The sequence below is a fragment of the Sturnira hondurensis genome, unplaced genomic scaffold (assembly GCF_014824575.4).
Source record: "Sturnira hondurensis isolate 20B ecotype Veracruz unplaced genomic scaffold, ASM1482457v3 Scaffold0013559, whole genome shotgun sequence".
Classification (NCBI taxonomy): Eukaryota; Metazoa; Chordata; class Mammalia; order Chiroptera; family Phyllostomidae; genus Sturnira; species Sturnira hondurensis.
Window position 1 is genome coordinate 624,772 of NW_028086190.1, and position 22,420 is coordinate 647,191.

The 22,420-nt window shown below is 38.7% G+C and overlaps 1 protein-coding gene across 1 annotated transcript in view; it reads right to left on the reverse strand.

The window, feature by feature from the left end:
* The window catches only part of FOCAD (focadhesin), a 330,364-nt gene that overhangs the window by 268,550 nt on the left and 39,394 nt on the right, over window positions 1–22,420 (reverse strand). The window contains exon 5 of the mRNA XM_037061968.1: window positions 7,831–7,935. Coding sequence (XP_036917863.1) covers window positions 7,831–7,935 — 105 coding nt within the window. The remainder of the gene's footprint in view (window positions 1–7,830; window positions 7,936–22,420) is intronic.

The window sequence follows — 22,420 nt, forward strand, 5'->3', positions numbered from 1 at the left end:
TCACCAATGAGGGCAAGACAGACATTAGTGCCTCCAGCTGTAATATCCTGACAAGTGTCACTTCCATGGCATCCAAAATTGCCAGGGAAGTTGAAAGAATGAGAAACAGTTCCAGATTTTAAAAGACTAAAAAGATATGACAACTAAAGGCAGCATATCATCCTACACTAGATCCTATGCACTGAAAATAAAAGGGAAAAGGATATAAAAGGACAAATGACAAAATTGGGAGATGGACTATAGATTGAAACATTGTAACAATGTTAAATTTTCTCAATTTGGTAACTATTCTGATAATATAAGAATATTTTTGTTCTTAGGAAACACATACTATTGAATATAAGCTATCTACTCCCAAATATTCTGGGTTTTCTTCTGCTCAATTTTATACAGAGAATGATAAAGAAAATGTGGCAAAGTATAAAAGAAACTGATGAAATCTTGGTAAATGGTAAATGAGTCTTTTACTCTATTCTTGCAACTTTTCTGGAACATTAAAATTATTTTAAAATAATAAGTTAAAAAGAAAAATATTCATTGAATTCCAACTACTGTTTAAATAAAACCCAAAGTCTTTGCTATGATCTTGTTATATTCTAGGGCACAGCCACCTACCCTGAGCCTCTGCCTAGGCCTCTGCCTCCCCTGAACACTAAGTTCCAGCTACTTTGCCTCCTGTTAATTCCTCTAGTGCACCAGGCCTGTCCACACAGCAGCATCTAAGCACATGCTTTTCCTCGTATCGGAAGCTTTCTTCCTGCACTCTCTGCATGACTGACTGACTTCATCCAGTCCTTCGAAATGGATGTGAGAGAAAAAGCAGAAACAGTTTAATGCTAAGAAAAAGCTAGTTACCAGAATTAAAACTGGGCTATGATTTTTTTCCTTCCCTTTTCAACCCTCACCTGAGGATATGTTCACTGACTTAAGAGAGAGAAATGTCGATCAGTTGCCTCTCACATTCATCCCAACCAGGGTATGTGCCTCTCATATTCACCACAACCTAGGTATGTGCCCTACCTAGGGGTTACAACTGGGAATGGGACTCGCAACCTTTTTGTGTACAAGATAACGCTCCAACCAACTGAACCACCTGGTCTGGACTGGGCTATTGTTTGAGGTCGACAATCACAAACTAGTCTTAGGGCACTCTGTATATTATCTTGAAACTTTCTCTTGTTTTTTTTTTTCTCTTTTCACCCAAGGAATGGATGCATTTGCCTTGAGATAAATGAAAAAAATCAATATTCATTAAAAAGTACCTCAGCCTTTAGCACACACATCTTGAAGTTCTTAAAATGAAATCTCCATCTGAATACACTATATCACACTGCACAAATGGATGAAAAACACACACATATAGACTTCATAACTTTAATTTACTCAGGATATTAACTATCCATTACCACGGGCCTAATCACCCATTTCAGAGCACACATCTGCCAAAAACATGTAATATTCTTTTATTTCAGAAAGTACAGCTTGATGTTGATCAGACCGAACCTTTCCACAAATAACACTCTTAACATTTGATATTTGTGCATGTCAGCCACTGTCTGGCACATTAGAATGATGCACGAATTCTGGAACAAGCAGTTACTGCTCATGAATTCACAGCTATTTCCTCACTTCAGCTGAGAGAAGAGATCTTAAGGAGACTGCCATAATATGAATATGCAGAGGAAAAATTAAAAGCAAAAGCACAAGATAAAATTTCAGGGTGGAAAATGGCACATTATAAAGCAAATGAGAAAATGAGCCTTTAATAATTTATAAATCATAAAAATTTAGTTTATTCTTCCTGCAACCAAAACACTGGCCAAATATCAGTTCTCTGCCGAACTTCCTGTATGGTCAACAGTCAAGAATGCTTAATGAGCTTAGTTAAGCACACGTGTGTTACAGGAAAAATGGCGTTCAAGCTAACCCAAAGGAAATTCAGACCAAACAAAAGTGAAAGGGGAAAAATAAGAAACCACCCAGGAAGCCTTGAAAAAACACCAATGCCTGAGGCTGACACTCCGGTCACTGTAGGAAGGACCTGGGCATCTGCACACTTCAAAGCTCCGCAGAAGGCTCTCTGTGCTCCCAGGTTGAGAGGCCCAAGGTTTTAACACTTGGCATATGCTCTTCATCTAATCACCGAGGCAAACATACTGCATTGTTCTTCCAACTTTCCCCATCCTCAAAGGCACTGGAAGTTGAAACCCCACTTAAACATCCCCATTTAATCTTGTTTAAACCACAAAACTAAAGAAGGGTTCAGTTAAGCAACAGGGACTTTATTAGCTGCACACAGTCTAATCTACTGCATCTCAAAGCATGGTGAACAGACCATCTGTACATCCAAGTCTCTTATTCAAATGCAGGTTTGCAGGCATGTTCCAGACACTCATCAAACACTGAGGACGAGCTGCTTATGCTCCGTGAACACTAAAAACCAGTGGTGGTTTCTGGGAGGGTGCTGAGGGCTCTCTCCTCCTCTAGCCACCCACCTGCTGACCAGGAAGCACACTAACGTGTTCTGGCCATGGCATTATTTCACTGAACAGAGCAATGAGGTTTAAATATCTTATATTCTTCCTCCTGCATGTAAATGGCACTTGCTCTCATTGGACTGCTTTTCCTTTACAATTATTCTTTGGCCTGCTCTAGGCCTCTATTGTCCATGGCGGACATGACGAGAGGAACTTGGTGCCTTGCCACTTAAAAACCTTTTCCCTCCCAAATAGGGAACAGAGGCAAGGAGACATGATTAGGCCACTCAAGAACCACCTGCTCGTGTACCTGAGGAGTTCCTTGCAGCTCATATGTGGTACCATAAAACTCCCAGGAGCTCAAGCAGTGTTTCTCAAGTGCGATCCACAAACAACCTATATCCATAGTACTGACTAACTGGACAAGCATGCTCATTTTGAATCTCACACAAAACTGACTGAATGAGAATCTCTGGTATGTGGGCTTGCAAAGCTATAGTTTTAACAAGCTCCCAGGTGATTCTTACGGACACTGAGGTCCAGGGTCAACAAAGAGAAAACCCTCTCTAGATCTCCTTCAAAACATTCACAGGGACCAAAGAAGCCACTGGCTCACATTTTGGGCCCTCACGTCTCCCTCTCTCTTTACTCCCATACTGGCATGAGTTATGTAACTCAGCACAGACTCACTTAAAATGACCACATATTCTGTTTTGCTCCAGCATAACACCGGCCAAACACCCCTCAGTGGAGTTCTGAGCCTCTCATATCTTGGTTTATGCGTTCAGACACAGCTCACCAGCTGCCTCTCCGAGGCTGGGCGGTAATGCCAACCAGCATGTGGTACAGAAGGCTCCAAAACCGCATGGCGATTTCGTGCTGGACTCAGGTAATCACAACCCTCTCAAGGGGACTCTGCTCTTCAGGCTCACCTCTCCCCCGTTTCTGTCATCCACAATCCCCCCTGGAGGAACCTAAGGCCCTTATACACTCGATTGCACTCTACTGATTTACAGTGCCAAACAGCCTTCACATAAGGGCTCTCCATAAAACATTACTGGATTATGCCAACTCAGGTGGTTGATTCTGGCCCTCTTAATGTGCCACCAATCTAAAGATAAACCTTATGCATCCACTATGATACCAGCTCCTCAAACTAGGCTCCCTATCCATGCCTAGCACCTATTCTCTTGTGAAAACAAGACTGCAGTTAGAAGATCCAAGTACAGGAAAATATAAATTATAAATAGAAAAATAAGTGAAAGATTACAGATGACTGAAAGTCTAGCACTCACAGCCAGTGAGGACAATCAGCATGAAAATGAGAGTAACTCTAATTCTTATGCATGACAGAAAATTTCCCTTTACCGTCACCTAAACAGGACTTCTTAAACTTTAAGATGCCTCTAACTTGCCTTAGCAGAATGCAGGTCGTGATTCAGGCAGAGATGAGGTCTGAGAAGCCACATTCCCACCAAAACCCCCAGGTACTGCTGATGCTGTTTATAGCTCTGCTACTTGATGGGGGACCAGCAGCACCTGGGAGCTTGTCAGAGCAGAATCTGGAGTCTGCCCAAGCCATAAGGAAAAAGAATCTGCCACTCAACAAGGACCCAGGTGATGAGAATGCACCCTAATGAGCAGCTAACCTACCATTTTGTCCTCACTGTGAATCAGAATCACCTGGGCCTTTTTAAAAATATATTTTATTGATTATACCATTACAGTTGTTCTATTCCCCCCCTTCATTCCCTTCTACCCTGCATACCCCCTACCATTCCCCCCCTTTAGTTTATGACCACGTGTCTCAAGTTCTTTAGATTCTATATTTCCCCTACTATATTCTTGCCCTCCCCCCATCTATTTTCTACCTACTGTCTATGCTATTTTCTGTACCTTCTCCTCCCTTCTCCTCCTCCCACTCCTGTTGCTAACCCTCCATGTGTTCTTCATTTCTATGGTTCCACTCCTGATCTAGCTGTCCTCTTCGTTTGCTTGTTTTACGTGGGGTTGTTAGTAACTGTGAGTTTTCTGTCCTTTCACTGTTAATATTTTTCATCTTCTTTTTCTTATATAAGTCCCTTTAGCATTTCATATAATAAGGGCTTGGTGATGATGAACTCCTTGAATTTGTTCTTATCTGAGAAGCATTTTATGTCCTTCCATTCTAAATGAAAGCTTTGCTGGATAGAGCAATCTTGGCTGTAGGTCTTTGGATTTCATGACTTGGAATACTTCTTTCCAGCCCCTTCTTGCCTGTAAGGTCTCTTTTGAGAAATCTGCTGACAGTCTGATGGGAACTCCTTTGTAGGTGACTGTCCCCTTATCTCTTGCTGCTTCTAGGATTCTCTCCTTCATTTTAATCTTGGCTAATGTAATTATGGTGTGCCTTGGTGTGTTCCTTCTTGGGTCCAACTTCTTTGGGACTCTCTGAACTTCCTGGATTTCCTGGAAGTCTGTTTCCTTTGCCAGACTGAGGAAGTTCTCCTTTATTATTTGTTCAAATAAGTGTTCCACTCATGGCTATTTCTTTTCCCCTTCTAGTACTCCTATAATTTGGATGTTGGAAAGTTTAAAGATGTCCTGGAGGTTCCTAAGCCTCTCCTCATTTTTTTGAATTCTTATTTCTTTATTCTTTTCTGGTTGGATGTTTCGTTCTTCCTTCTGCTCCACTCCATTGACTTGAGGCCCAGTTTCCTTTCCATCACTATTGGTTTCCTGTGCATTTCCCTTCGTTTCATTTAGTTTAGCCTTCATATGTTCCTCTAATTTGTGACTATAATCAACCAGTTCTGTGAGCATCCTGATCACCAGTATTTTGAACTGTGCATCTGAGACCTTTGGTATTTCTTGGTTGCTTAGAGTTATTGGCTCTGGGGCTTTGAGTTCTTCTTGAGCCATATTTTGGTCTGTTCGTGCCTGTTACGTAAGAGGAGTGGAGCCCGAGTGTTCACTAGAACAGGGCAACTAAGTCGCTGGGTTGTGACACTGTATGTGGGGGCGGGGTCAAAGGCAAGCAATGGTGGTCCGGTCTCCCTCCCACCACTGGGGCTGCCCGCCCGTCCGTCCCACTGCACTGGAATGTGAGACCACAGTCAGCCCGCCAGCTGGGGCCTGTGCGGTCTGCCTCACTGCTCACTCCTCTGCTGGTTTATCTGCATGTGAATGTGTGACCGAGGTCAACCTGCCCCGCACCCTCACTGGGTTCTCGCTGCTACCCCAGCTGCCTGCCGTGCCTGGGTCGGAGGGATCTTTCCTGCCCGACCCTGCTCCGCTGCTGGCTCCGCCCCTCTTACCGGTCTGGTTGAAAAGTTCCTTGTTGTTGGACTTCTGTATAGTTCAATTTTCTGTTCTTTGGCTGCGTCTTTGTTTACCAAACCTTTGTTGTATTCAAACTTGGTTGTGGGAGAAGGCACAGTGTTTTCACCTACGCCTCCATCTTGGCAGAAGTCCTCTGGGCCTTTTTAAAAATACAAATGTCTAGGCCTCATGGCAGAGGTTCTGACTCAGTTGGGCAGGGGTATTTGATTTTTGGGAGGTTCCACACCCAGATATTTCTAATGAGCAGCCAGGCTTGAGAACATTAAATTAAATTAAAAACACCCCACTGGGTGGAGGGAAATATGGAAAGACAGCTAATGGGTGAGGAATTCTTTTTTGGAATGATAAAAAAAGGCCTAGAATTTATTATGGTGATGGTTGCATAATTTTATAAAGATACTAAAAACTATGGGAATCATACACTATAAGTGGGTCAATTTCTGTCATAAAACTTTTATATAAAAAATTTAAAACTTCAATAGCTTTCCTATCTTAAAATAAATAAATAAATAAATAATCCCCCTCCCCTGACACCCGTGCCGTGAACAATAGTGAAATGAAATCATTTTCTACCCTGGAACTCTGGCCCAAGAATTTGAACTTCTTTTTAAAAAGAGAAAAAACACAGATGTTCATATGACTCATCTAGAAATACTAAGATCTGCTCATCTACTCCTTAGGTTCAATTCTGATCAAGGTAATGGACCAAAGACAAACCTGAAATGAAACTTTGTACCTCAGGAGGTGAAACTATGTTAAAAAAACAACATATTTATCAGTTTGGAAAAGTTTATGCTGCATATCCCATTTCCACAGTATTTTCAAATAACAAATAATTTCCCTCTTGCTTCCCCTGTTTAAAAATAAATTAATGGCCCTGGCTGGTTTGGCTCCATGGATTGAGCGTGGGCCTGCAAACCAAAGGGTTGCTAGTTCGATTCCCAATCAGGGTACATGCCTGAGTTGCAGGCCAGGGCCCCAAGTTGGGGGCATATGGGAGGCAACCACATATTAGTGTTTCTCTGCCTCTCTTTCTCCTTCCCTTTCCCTCTCTAAAAATAAATCAAATCTTTAGAAAAAATGAAAATAAAAAATGAATTTATTAACTTACCGTACTATAATCTCCCAAGTTTTCTGTGTGTTTGAAGACATTCGAAAGACATATTAAGAAAAAAATGCGTAAAATGGAAATCTGGCCTTGCTTTAAAAAACTGGCTTTAAAAACTCAAAACATTGTACTCATAAAAATAAAAGAGATCATAAATAGCACTAAAATTTCAGGAAAGATCACTGTAATACAAGAGACACTGTTGACTTATTCTCAAAAGGAAAACACTAGACATATACATAAGTAGGCACCACTCAACATTTTGGAGAGATTCCTCTCAGCTTCTGGTTTCTGTGGTATCAAATGCTCCAAACTGCAGTTGCTGTATGCTCAAGCCAATGAGGATCCTCATGTATCTTTTACTTTCCCTGTTGAATTGTCATAGCCTGTAGAAGCCACTTTCCACCAAGAGCCAGTACCCTTGTTTATGGTCCCATGTTCTCATTCTTTTGAAGCAGGCATTTCTGGATGCATCACTAAACAGAGTTCCTAAGACAATATGCATCAGTTACTGGCATCCTCTGGGGTGCTCTGTTCACTGGATGGGAGCTTCTCTCTTAAGAAATGGCTTTCTAGGACCTTCAAGGCAATAGTTAAGGTCACAATCACAAATAAAATCCACTGCATTTCACTTTGATTGTTGCTGTGTGGTTTTTCTTTTTAAAGTGATTCTACCATGTTATATGCTATAGATGACAAAGAAAAGGCAAATCAAGGCTCCTAACTACTGACCTATCCCTGGGTAATAACCCTTTGTTAGTCTCCTATTATTTTTCACAGTGAGAAAGTTTATTCTCCTGCTTTACATACACTTGCTCCATCTCTGAAATAACTAATTCTTAATGGACTAGCATGTCTCAGTTCATAACCTAACAATTCACACAATAAAAAACATGTTTTTTAAAGAAAGGGGAAAAGACTTACCTAATAGAATATATATCCTGAATGTTCTTTGCCCCAGCTTGTCCTTCCTTAACAGCTTGCATTTGTAGTAATTTCATAATGGCTTTTAACAAGCCCTGTGTATTCCTGTAAAAAAATATAACAACATGTTAAATATTATAGATGCAAAGCAAATATTCTAATGAGGTGCTTAATTTTACCATTTTTTAAAAGATTTTATTTATTTTCATAAATAAATAAAAATAAAGGGAGGGAGAAAGAGAGGGAGAGAAACATCAATGTGTGGTTGCCTGAAACATCAATGTGTCGTTGCCTCTCAGCTGGCCCCCACTGGGGTTGTGGTGACCTGACCCAGGACCCAGGCACGTGCCCTGACTGGGAATCAAACTAGTGACCCTTTGGTTCGCAGCCTACTCTCAATCCACTGAGCTACACCAGCCAGGGCTTAATTTTATTATTTTTAAGTGACTGAACACTTGCTACCAATACTGAACAGTAGCCACCCAGCTCATTCTACAGCATAGCCAAGGAGAGGCCTACAGGCAGACAGCTCCCAAAAAGGAGAAGTAGGGCCGAAAAATCAACCACCAACTTATCAATCACCTAACCACACACACTGGGGCGGGGGGGTCAATCAGGAAAAACAAACATGAGCCTGCATAATTGCAGGCAGTGACCACATCAGTTACCCATACTGAATAATCAAGTCCTTCATTTATAAATATTAGCAGACCATGGATTATTATTACAGACATATGAATAACAAGACATGAAATAAATCAGCCATTCAAAACAGTAGGCCAGGGGACCAATCAAAACAAATAACCCCCATTAAAACCGAGTTAATGGGAGTGGGGAATAAAACTTTAAATTTTTTCTTATTCCTATAAGAGGCAGGAGGATAATACATCAAAAAGAAAAATAGCCTGCACTTTTTGTTTTATTTTTTCCTTATGATTAATTTTTTAAATTGCACAGTGGGATTTTTTTCCAGTTTTAGCTTTATGAGGTAAAACTAACAAATACACTTATAACATATTTAAAGCGTACAAGGTGATATATATACTGTACACTGTTAAATGATTACCATAATTAATACATCATGACTCACCTGGCTACCTTTCTTTAAAAAAAAAACTGCAAGAGTCGATAGAGAACCACAGTGATGTCAATAAAGTAGGGCTTTTGCCTCTCTTCCACTAGCTGTGCCCTCTACCCAGTCATGGGATGGGAAGAGGTGGGGAAGCAGGTGGAAGGGAGCAAAGGAAGATCAGCGGTCCTTCCCACACTGCAGGTTCCCGGTCAGCTCACATTCTCCCAACTTATGATAATGCTTACTCTAGTTCTTTACTGATTTTATATTTTCACTTGATCCTTTTGTAATATAATTGAGTATACAATTAAATAACTGTTCTGATATCATTTATTGATTTTTTTGGTGTGTGAGAATGCTTAAAATCTACTCTCTTAGCATATTTCAAGTATACAATACCACACTGCTAGCTACAGTCAGCACCCTGTTCATTAGATCCTGGGAACTTATTCATCTTATAACAGGAAGTTTGTGCCCTTGGGCCAATCTCTTTCCATTTCCTCCAACCCCCACCCAGTCCCTGGCAACCACCTTAGCTTGTATGAGTTCAACTTTTTTTCTTTTGTTTAGATTCCACTTGTAAGTAATACCCTATTGTTTGTCTTTCTTTGTCTGGATTGTTTCACTTAGCATAATGCTCTCCAGATTCGTCCCTGTTGTCACAAATTATCCTGCCCTTTTGTATAAGGACATTGCTGGGAACTAAAAAGAAATTCTAGAAATAAGAAAAGATATTTGTTAAATGAAAAATTAATTATATTTTAGTCATATATAACACATTAACATAGTTATGTTAATATTTCAGCGCACTTACTGTAAACTAAGTGAAACAGCTTACAATAAGTGTATTCTTCTAAGTGCTTATCATATATTATGTCATTTGCTATCCAGAATAATAATGTTACAAATCACTGTTAACTTATTTTGTAGCTAGGACAAGGATTTGGACATAAGTAATTGATATCTGTGGGTGCTATTGAGTGAGGTGTTATTGAGTGTACTCTTAAAACTTTTATTAAAGTTTTCCAGCTGACCAAAGGTTTGGCAATGCAGTCCAATGCAGCGGCCAACAGCTACACGTGGCTACTGAGCACTTAAAAGATGGTGAATCCAAATTGAGATGAGCTATGAGTACAAAATACATGCTGGGTTTAAAAGACTTAGGACATAAAAAAAGAATGTAAAATAGCCATGCATAATGTTTATATTGATTACATACTGAAATAATATTTTGACATGTGGTGTTACATAAAATACATATTGAAATTAATATCACCTGTTTCTTTTTATTTTTAATGTGGCTACTAGAAAATTTTGATTATATATGTGGCTCAAATTTGTGGCTCACATTATATTTTTATTACTCGGCACTGCTGTAGACACTCACATGGTTTAGTTCCTACATAGGTTCTTTGGTGAGCATTGAGGTTTCCCTTGCAATTGGAGCATTTTCCACAATCTTTACCACATGCAATGTAGTGTCATGAATGAATCTTTGTGAAAGCTCTCACATGTGTATGGTTTCTCTCCTGTGTGGATTCTCTGGGGAACACAAAAGTCTCATCACTGCATAAAGCCTTTCCCCTAAGACTCTCTCTCCAGTGTGTGTTCTCTGATGGATGTCAGAGATTTAGCTTTCCTCACATACCCTACATTGGTATTGTGTCAATCCCATGGCACTCTATGGCCAGTTAATCCTACTGGGACTCAGTACAATTAAAAAGTAATTTAAAAAAATACTGGAATGAACTATAGTTGTCTCTCATTGCATGGCATCTCTTCGAGCTTTCCTTGGGAATAGAGGTGTTGCTCTTGTTCTTCTGATGACCTTCTCTATCGGCACTCTGAGTTTCTAGAATAATTCTCCTCTAAAGCGTAAGGAAAAAAGTTTGGGATAGACATCCAAACTTTTAGAATAGATTCCTTATTCATACCACTCATTTTTACAGAATCAAAATCATTCTGTAGCTGAGGATACTGGATTTTAAGGAATGGTATCTTCCAGTATGTCCTCTAGCTCTTCATAGCCCTTCACGCTTCCATTTACAAAGAGCTGGAGATTCTTTTGCATGGAAATCATAATTGTTCTATAAACACTTTATTAAGCACCCACTCCGGGGTATGAATGTCTGGACTTAGTCATACAGGACAGAGCTTACAGAGACTTCTCAGAGCTTCAGGACGGGTCTGCAGCTATATTTAGCAGATAAATTCTCACCATCAGAATGAGTGAGCAGTTTTCACATTGTAGTATCGGGCTGGGATCTGTCATAGGGGCCGACTTTGGCTTGCACTGCTCGGAGGATCGCTACATGATCAGAAGTGTCCTTGTCTAGATTCTAGCCTTGAATGTTTATGCAACTGGAAATCAGCTCTAATGTCTGATTTAAGCTAAAATGACTCCACTTTATAAACCTGGAGAAAGTCCAGGCTGCACCTAGTAACCACATAAAGCCACTTCTCTTGGGCCTAATGATTAGTTTAAATAGTATTCATTTTAGATGATCAGTGTTAATTGAATTTCTGGCTGAATTTCTTCCAAGAAATATGGGCTCATTAAACACAGGCATACCTCAGAGACACTGTGAATTCCGTTCCAAACCACAATAAAGAGGGTCATAATCTGTTTGCTTGTCATGGAGGGGCTTGTATTCAATTTGTAAAAATCACATTTGTAAAGCACAATAAAATGAAGTGTGGCTATAATCCTTTTTTGTACATGAAACTAGATTGGTTTTCCTTTTCTTATGGTTTATTTGTCATATGACTAGAGTTGTACAGAGGCAGGTAACAGACCTATAATTTTAACCAACCTGGGCCACCCACCCTTCACAAAAGCAGTAGAATCCCAGAGAAAAGCACACACATCACATTTGCATTGAATTAAAGGGAGTTCACAGAACCACCAAGGCTGACAAATGAACACTTTTTTAACCTGTAAGTTAAGTCTTGCTTGGTCTTATTTATGAATCCAGATTTTACCATGTGAATAACTGTGTCCTTACTGTATTTTAAGTAAGAGTGAAGCATTATTAGATTATGATTTTTAAAAGATATGGTATCAGTCAAGTCACACGCAGACTACTCAAATAGTAACACATTTACCTTGAATTCAATTGAATAACTATTTAAATTATTTAAATATGCGGGCGGGTTGAGAGGGATGATTTCAGATTTTGTAAATGTGTTTATGTAAATCTTTGCTTCAATTCTAATTAGCTAGGGAATATTGGGTTTCCCTCCTAGTAGCCTAGGAGCCTTAACAGCCTCATCTGTAAAATTAGAGTTACAAGAATAAGCCCAGCTTTTGTGTTGTTTTAAAGAATAAATAAAAATATGTCAATAAAATATGCAGTTATTTTTTCAAAAAGTTGCGATAATCTAATCTAATATGTATAAGTGTACCATAAAGTTTGTAATGTTTTTTACTCTTTAATCATTCAGTTAATGAATAATTAAGCCTAAGATAACTGTAAACTTACCCTAATTTCTAGTATTTTCCATCTCTCCTCACAAAACCTTCTTTTTCTTGTTTTCAAGACATTGCTACTCTGTACCTGAGATGTGCTCTTACAAAATTAAATATTTTTATTGAATTCTGTATGATTAACAGAAGAGGTTATAATAGTTTAAATAGTGCTGAAAATCAAAATAATGAAGTAGAAGAAAACATAAACACTGAAAAAGCAAAAACTCAAAGAAAGCATAGAAGAAAATTTCACTGAACTTAAAATTTTAAATTGAAAGGATTATTACCAAGCACTATGCAAGATACCAGAAAAAATTAAGTGCTACCATTTTTCAAATCCAAAGATATAAAGAAAATCCTATGAGTTCTCAGATTTTTAAATGACATCTATAAAGACCATTAAACTTATATAATTTCTAATTTAGCATCAGAATTCTCATCTGCAACACTGAATGAGCCAATGTATATAGAATTATTGGGGAAAGGTTTATGTAACTTAATAAAGCTAAACCTACCCACAAACAACTGAGAGCAATTTGTAATGAAAAAAGAAATATTTTCAGACATAACACTAAAAGTTTTTCTTAAAGAAGTTCTCTAGTTAAAAGATAATGCATGATGATTGTACAGTTTTGTAAATATATTAAAACTGTTATGTTGTACACTTATAAAGCTTTTTTTTAAGATAAAGCACAAAAAATAATCAATGAAATAGATGTGGACTACAAAGAACTTTGATTAAACTGAATACCAGAAGAACTCACAATAAGGTCTTTATCATGTTTCTAAGGTGGCTATGAAAATTAAAGCAATTGTTAAGAGAGAATTGGTAGGGAGATGTGAAAAACAACAACAACAACAAAAACAATCTGGAAGTAAAATTCCAGATAGTTTTAGCAAAGTTAATAGGAAGCATTTAACCAAAAGCATCATGAGTGCAATGACTATGTCTGCTTTCCTCACCATGATATCATAGCCCCTAGCATAGTTATAGAGAAAATATTCAATGACTATGTTTAATTAACAGATGGGTAGATGGATGAAAGACTGCTGAAAGGTACTGCCTTGCTTGAATACAGAGGTGATCTCTGCAGATAATTTCTAGTTCTGTAATTATATGATTTTACACATGAACATTAAAATTACAGTATCTGATATCTTTATTATTAAAATGTGTTAGCTTATTACTAAATTAAAAAATATAAATGGTATTATTAGTTTTGATTATAAGCCTTTCATTTTCGGAATTATACATTTAGCAAGTGAGGGCATTGTAAATAGGAGGAAGATAAAATTGACCTAGAATGCTTTTACATTATCAAGCAATGAAATAACCCTGCTGGGGAGAGAGAGGCAGGTGTTTTGGTTTGCTTTTAGATTGTTCAATACATGTTAATCCATGCACTCACAACATTAAAGCAAATTAAGACTCCTTGTAAAATAAGTAAAGTAAGAGGTAAATATTTAGCATGGTAAATAGAGTTATAACTACTGTGGTCACAACTGCCTGCCCTGCAGCTAAACTTGCCACACTGAGAACTAACTCCTGTGCCTAAACACTAGCGCGGCTGTTCCAAGGCCGCTTGGGAAGACGCTGTTTTGCTTTACTTCTTTCCCTCTTAAATCCCTTGTTGCATATGAAAATTATTCAATAGCAATAGGATTTTTTTTAACTTCACTTAAATTTCTCTCTCTCAGTCTCTCTCTCTCTCCCTCTCCTTCTCTCTTTCCCTTTCTCTCACGCTGCTTCTTAAGCATGGGTCCAAAGCAAACTCACTCAAGGGAGTGACAAGATAGCTTCAAAAAGTCATTTAAAAAGGAGAAAAGAGGAATAAAATACATCAATTCTTTAAATCCATGAGCTTATTATAATTCCTTATAAAATAAAATCTGATTTTATTTAAAATCAAATTAGTCACCCCTAAAGGATACTTGAAAAACTAATTGTTTTGAAGTTTGGTAAATAAATAGAAAAGAATCAGATACATAACCTGCCTTTCCTGTACAAACTGTACTAATAACTAATATAACAATAGGTTTGGGTAAGGTTCTCTTTATAGTGGTATTTCAGGTAATAAGTGAACAAAAAATGATAGAATTAGTATTTCATCACTGTGAATCTCCTAATGAATTAATGGATCAAGCCACTGAACACCAACAGTTAACAATCAGACATTATGTGCCTACTGATGGAAGAACACATTACAAAGAATTCTTCCCTCTCCCGACACCCACCCCCAGCAACAACAAAAATTTAACTTAAATATCATCAAATTTCTAGAAGCAAACTTTCAATGTACAGGATATAAAGAGAAATAAATCAAAGCACATGGTGATATAATCAGCAAAATCCACACCACAGAAATCTCTGCCAAGTACCAAGTTTCTTCAACAATTTGTAAGAAAAGGAGAGACAGAGATAGAGAGAGACAGATGTGAGGAGGGGACCCTATATATTAACAGAGATGTAAAAGGCACACCAACCCATTCTTATTTAGATGGTCATATAAAGAAACTGTAAAGAAAAAAAAGTTATGAGGTAATTAGAAACCTGGAGGCTGATGGAACATTTAAAACATTATGCACGCATACACACATGTATATCTAGGTATAACAATGTCTTCGTCATTATGTGTTTAAAACGGAGCTACGCACATCAATATCTACAGAAGAAATCATGCAATGTCGGATTTTCTCCTGAAGAATGTGGGCAGGACAGAGCTGGATGGGGCTGCGGAGGGAGCAGGGCTGGCCGCGGGCCAGCGGCTGCTGGGCTCACGACAGAAACAGGAGGGTTCACAACACCACGCTGCGCACTTTTGAAATTCTCCATTAAAAGGTTTAGAAATCATAGAAGAGTTCCTCTTTATAACACCCATTTTTTTCCAAAAATTTCTTGGTTATTTTTGTGTGTCATACTCCAAGCTATTTTCTTCCTTTATCTACCTTCCCCTGGCAACCAAGGCAATGGCTGTTTCTATCATTATTGCTGTTTGGAGAGATAATTTACAATTTCAAAAAAAATATTCGAGAGGATGATGACAATGATGATGCCAATAGGAAACATGGTGGCATCTTGCCATCACAGTAAAATAAGATATGTTGTCTTTGACAATGAATCTCCATCCACTCAATCTCTCTACCCTCTGTCCCTTTCAAAACAACACAAATCTAATATTAGTCACTCATACCAATTAGTATTGATGTTTCAAAACAGGAGCTGAGCTGAGAGGCTGAGATACCTATTTCCAAAGTCATGACTCTGCCCAAAGTTCAATGCCAGTGCAGAAGACTCCTCAGGAATAGTGTCCCAGTCTACTCTTCTCTGTTTTGGGAAATACCATTCCTTCCCTATTTGTATGGTTACCATACAAGGGATCCTAGCATTCATACGTTCACACAATAAAGATACAGCCAGTAGAGTTAAATTATGTCCCACAAAACAATACATCTTAGAGCTAACTCCAGTACCTGTGATTGCGACTTCATTCACAAATAGCATCGTTGAAGATGTAATTAAGGATCTCAAAGTGAGATCATCCTGGGTGAGTATTAAACCCAGTGACTGGTATCCTCATAAGACAAAGGAAAGAAATTTGAGATATAGAGACACACAGAGAAGGTCATGAAAGGACAAAGGCAGAGAGCAGAGTCACGCCGCCACATGCCAAGGGCTGCAGGCAGCCACCGAAAACTAGGAGAAAGACATGGAACAGATTCTCACAGCCAGAAAGACTCAACCCTGCTAAAAGCTTGATTTTGGACTCCTGGCCTCCAGAGTTGAGAAATGATTAATGTCTGTTGTTTACAGCTACCAGGTTTGTGGTCATTTGTGACAGCAGCCCTGGACAACGAATACACAGTCCGTGGCGGAGGTGACTGGTCTGGGAGTAGACACCTCACACATGCTGGGTCCCAGCCTTGGTCACCTTTAAATGTAACCAAGAAACTGCAACTGCAGTGTGGCTGTCTCTTGTACAGAGAAATATTAACCGAGGAGCAAGTGGTGGCCGTGGACTAGGAAGCAGAGAAAGTCAGACACAATAGAGAAAAAACACACGGCCTGTGTCCAATTTGTTCCTGAGGTCCAGGTGCATCACAGTTCTTCACTCATTTGGGACAGCACTCTATAAAAAAATAAATAAAAATCGCCCTTTATCTCAAACTAGTGCAAGTGGGTTTCTGTAAGCTGCCACCCAAAGAGTCCTTACACACTCACAAGCCTGCTGCCAAAAGCCCTTCAGTAAAACTCAGCTGTAACAAGCCCTTCCTTGGGTGGGTGCCAAGAAAAGCAGAATTGACTCAAGAACCCTCAAAGAGAAAAGGAAAAGGTAAGGCCATAGCTACAAGTACAGTGGCAAGAGATGATGCAAAACGGAAATGCAATTTTCACTGGGCATGAAAGCCAAGACCCAGATCTTATCCTGAGAGGAGTGTGGGTCAAAAATGATGCTAATTAGCCCTGGCTGGTGTAGCTCAGTGGATTGAGCGCGGGCCTGCGAACCACAGGATTGTGGTTCGATTCCCAGTCAGGGCACATGCCTGGGTTGCAGGCTGATTCCCTGCAGGCCAACTCCCAGCAGGGGATGCATGAAAGGCAACCATACATTGATGTTTCTCTCCCTCTCCTTCCCCTCTAAAGATAAATAAATAAATAAAATCTTAAAAAAAAAAGATGCTAATTATTCCAAAAAAATAAAAATAAAACAGAAAAGAAAATATTTTTTGGTCATGCTATACAAACTATGTTAAATAAAACCACCCAGGAAAGTGCAGTGGGTACGAGGGTAGCAGGTGGAGGGAATGGGGACATCTGCAATAGTGTAAACAATAAAAAGTCAAAAAAAATTGAAATATACCACCCCCCAAAATTGCTTTTCACTAGAGAAATCGCACAACTGCTATTGTGCATATGCATAACATGTATCAGGTTTTCTTTGTTTCAGGTTCATTTGATAACAACATTCAGCACTGTTCACACATTTCATTTCAGTTTCCTTTTGAACACAACAAATAACTTGAGGTTTTCCTGGTTCTTTGCTTTCGAGACATTCCAAAGATGAGTTACAAAGAAGCACCCACACTAATTTTGGGGCCAGGGATGAGAATAAACAGGGTTGAACAGGATGATATAAACATCCCCAAAAGGGGCATTCGATGGGACAAATAGGAAGAATGTGGCCAAGTCCCTTTTTAACTGGAAAAAATACCTTATCTGCCCTAAACAGAGTAAGTCACCAGCAAATTAGAAAATGGTATACACTAGATTAATGGTCAAATCATTTTCTAAATTTATTAGAAAAAATTATGAGAAAAGAGAGCCAGGAAGAGAAGAAGGAAATAAAAATTAAAAAAAACATTCTGAGGAACCCATACTTGAATAAAAAAAATAATGCTTCTTAAAAAAAAAAAACTAAGAGATGTAATGCTATTGAGCTGTGCTTGGGAAAGTTCTGTACCTTCATCTGTCCTCTAAGTGCCAGAAAACAGCCTGATTGCTTCTGAGACATTTTTTCCATCATGAAAGTCCCGTGCTCAGTAGGTACTTTCCTTAAATCACCTGGAAAGGGCTCAGCATAAACACGTGACTGGAAGATTTTTGTAACACACAAAGCCTTCAACCAGATCAACCAACTTAAAAGACAAAAAGGGCAGAATGTCCTAGACAATAAAACTGGCTAGAATTACTTTTCTGGTTATGAGCTGAAATTTAACAGAGATTCTGTGATTTTTAGTGAGAGAAAAGGGTTAGAAAAAAGGAAAACAGAAAGAACATCTGGAAACAAGCTAAATAACTTACAGGAATATTTAAAAGAAAAGGTAGAAAAACAGACATGATCTAGTAATTCTGTCACTCTCAGGTAAGACTTAAATGAGCAGTGATATCAGTCAATGCAGATTTAAGCCCCAAAACCATCTCAATTAATGAAAAACACTGTGACACCCCAGCTGCAGAGGGAAGATGCCAACTGTCCTCCTTAGAGGACACCATGGAGGAAACCTCACAAAGTCACCCTTCCTTGCTTCTTTTCCTGCCAAATAAAAAAAGATAAGGAAGCTAAATAATACAGAAAAGCCTCCAGAGTACAAGATACAAATACAGTGTCTCCTTAGTTGCTAGCCATTTTCTACATGATGGCGAAGCAATTAGGTATCCCCAAGGAACAGGGTCATGGATACAAGAGAAGACTCAAAAAGACAAAAATTTTCTCATTAAATTAAGGTATAGACCTTAATTCCAAATAGTTCTCAGAATCACTTTTTAACCAAATTGGACCTTTAACAACCCATGATTAAGAACTCACTGAATCCAATAGCTTTAGTCATGACACATGATGGGCATTTTTACTGCCCTGTGCAAAATTTCATTAAAAACTAGACTTTAGGAACCTCAGAAAATAGGCTTTAATCTCTTATACCTTAATACACTTTATTTTCCCAAATGCGTAAATTGTAGGTCTCTTCCCTGTTTGAAAGCACAAAAGGCACACAAATCAAGTAGCAGCCTAGTTTATCTAGAGCATAACCATTCTACCAAACACATTTTTAAAAGATGGGGCCAGTGCGGGGACAGTAGGGGGGGGAGGAAGCAGTTAAACTGAAATTACAGGCTGTCATGACATCTCAATACTGAAAACTGAGTACCTGTCTCCACAGGACAGTATGGTTTTATTCACAATCCTGTTACTAAGCAACTATAACAATGGCTGCATCAGCTTTCTAGAAGCTAGCTCAGTTAAGGGGGCAAGAAATCTTAAGAAAAATGGGGAAACTCCTTGCTTTTGGAATTTTTTTCTTAGGATAAACCCAATGTAAAAACAAATGAACAAGGAAAACCAAAAACTATCCAAACTTAAACCAAGCAGTTCCTTAAAGGACAAGAAAAGTACATGTTACTATGTATCATTCACTTTAATTTCAGTTTTAACTTCAAAATTTACATTTAACTGGTGAAAATGATTTCTTTAGTATGTTGACATTGCGGTCCCCCTTCTTTCCTTCACATTCCCTAGGGATCTTTTTTCAAATTTCCTTACTGATTAGAAGAACATTTTTGACCTCTGAAATCCATTTCGTTGTTTACAGAAACTATAAAAACCAGTTTACAATTGTTTCAGTGTAGCCTCAGCTTTGAACCAAAAACATTATTGGACATCAAGCTACTCCTTTGAAGGGAAGTCTCTCAAACACAGCTGCCAGACACTTTCCCAGCCACTCCCCGAAGCTCAGACAACCAGAGCTTTGCTAATGTCAAATCTTTTTTAAAAGTTAGACTATACAATGTGGGTTAGATTTGAGGTGGTGGTGGAGAGGGGGAAGGGTGGAAGGGGGCTGGAGGTGGAGTGTTTCATACATATTCTAAAAGAAATTTACAGACTAGACCTGCAAAGGGCTAAGGGGCAGATTATAAAGTTAGGAGAGATGACCTCACTGATTTTTCCTTCTATCTTTCCTTGCACTTTTTTTACTGTTGTTCAAGTACAGTTGTCTCCATTTTTCTCTCCACCACTCATTCCCTCCCCTCCCATCTCATCCCCACCTCCCATCCTCAATCTTACTGCCTTTGGCTTTGTCCATGTGTCCTTTATACATGTTTCTTTTTTTTAATGTATTTCATTGATTATGCTATTACAGTTGCCCCATTGTCCCCCCTTCATTCCCCTCCACCCTGCATACCCTCTCCCACCCACATTCCCCTCCTTTACTTCATGTCCATGTGTCCTAAGTTCCTTAGCTTCTATATTTCCCATACTATTCATGCCTTCCCCCTGTCTATGTTCTACCTACCATCTATGCTACTTATTTCTCTGTACCTTTTCCCCCTCTCTCCTCCTCCTACTCCCCTGTCTATACATGGTTTTTGACAACCTCTTCCCTTCTTTCCCATGTTATCCCTCATTCCCCTCCCCTCTGGTTACTGTCACTTTGTTCTTTATTTCAATGTCTCTGGTTATATTTTGCTTGCGTGTTCATTTTGTTGATTAGGTTCCTGTTAAGGTGAGATCATATGGTATTTGTCTTTCACCGCCTGGCTTATTTCACTTAATATAATGTTCTCCAGTTCCACCCATGCTGTCACAAAGGATAGGAGGTCTTTCTTTCTTTCTTTCTTTCTGCTGCATAGTATTTCATTGTGTAAATGTACCATAGTTTTTTGATCCATTCATTTACTGGTGGGCACTTAGGTTGCTTCCAGCACTTGGCCATTATAAATTGTGCTGCTGTGAACACTGGGGTACATAGGTTCTTTTGAATTGGTGTTTCAGGATTCTTAGGGTATAGTCCTAGCTGTGGGATTGCCGAGTCAGAAGGCCATTCCATTTTTAGTTTTCTAAGGAAATTCCATACTGTTTTCCACACTGGCCACACCACCAGCTTTAAAAAAAAAAAATGAATTAACTGGAGTGACATTTGGTTCACTCCAATACACGTTTCAAGTGTACAACTCAACCAAACATCATCTGCTCACTGCATTGTGTTCCACTGCCCCAAGCAAAGTCTCTTTCCATCCCATTTACCCCCTTGGCCCACCTCCACCTACCTGAACATTGACTACCATACTGAGAAAGTTTCAGAAACTGCTATATTCTCTAAATACCTATTCCACAGAAGGCTGCTCTTCTCACCATCACTCTCTGGCCCCCACCTCCTTCTTGCATGAACACTCTTTCCCTTGGAGCTCTCTCTGTCTGCTCCTGAAGGATGTTAGCCTTGCAGGTAGGCAAAATAAAAAGAAATTTTTACAATTATTTTCTACATCAAAACTGAGTGGCTCTGTTCCCAAGGTGCCTCTAAATTCCGATAAACCTCTATTTTAAGAAGACATTTCCAGAGACAAGAAGAAACTTGAATACTGGAAACTGATGATCCAAAATGTCTCAGCCAAGAAGCACAAGCAAGTGACAAAGTCATTTGTGCCTTTGGATCCCAAATATAAAGACGGTTTTCTGTCTTAGAAGATTGCCTGAGAAGCATTTGGAGGAGATTATTTGGATCTCCTGCTTTTTTTAATTAACTTTAGCTTAATTTCTTAAAGTTCTCATTTGGCTTTTTTAAAAAAAACATAATGTATAGTCTTTGAAGTCGCTATAAACCACATAGCTCTGCTACTTGAAACCAACGAAGAAAATCTTCCACATATAATTATTACTTCTACTGGCAACAATAAAGAAAACTTAGCACTTACATAACACATTACACAATCAAATTGATTCAAAAATTAAATTGGTTAGCTTCAGGGTCTATTCTGTCACCATTTTCCTGGAACTAACAATTTAGACAACATGAACATTCTCAATAAGAAAATGTATGGAAAAAAATTTTTCCAGGATACTTCAATTGTTAAAATTCCTATATCTGCATACTATAAAATTTAAGGCCTTCTTCTATATTTTGGCCATATTTCCAAAGATCTCTGAAAACTAATGGTCACCAATGTATATGCTGACATTATCAACTGCAGCACTGCCTATAATTTCGAATAACTGAAAACAATAGAGAATTGGTAAACAATGGCTCATTCAAACTATGGACTAAAATGTAGATGGAAAAACTATAAAGCACTTTATGTATGTTAAGAAAGGATCTCCAAATTATATTTTCCAGTGAAAAATGCAAAATAAAGAATACTGTGTTTAGAAGACTACTAATTCTGTATGGGGTTTTTTAAAGAAAAATATATACACTTAGCCCTGGCTGGTATGGCTCCGTTGGTTGGGTGTCATTCTGCAAGGTGAAAGGTCAATGGATCGATTCCCAGTCAGGGCACAAGCCTGGGTTACAGGACCAGCCCCCCCGCTGTTGCAAGGGACAACAGATCTATGTTTCTCTCCTCCTTCTCCCTCCCTTTCCCTCTCTCTAAAAATACATAAATATTTTTTAAAAAGATACACATAAGTTTTCAGTTGCATGTACATTCAACACCCTTAAAATATAAGACCTGGTAAGAGTTTTGCCTCTGAGGAGAAAAACAAATACAGGAGTAAGACAAAGACTTGTCCTCATACACCCTTTTGAATTTTTTAGCATGTAATGTCTATTCAAAAAAA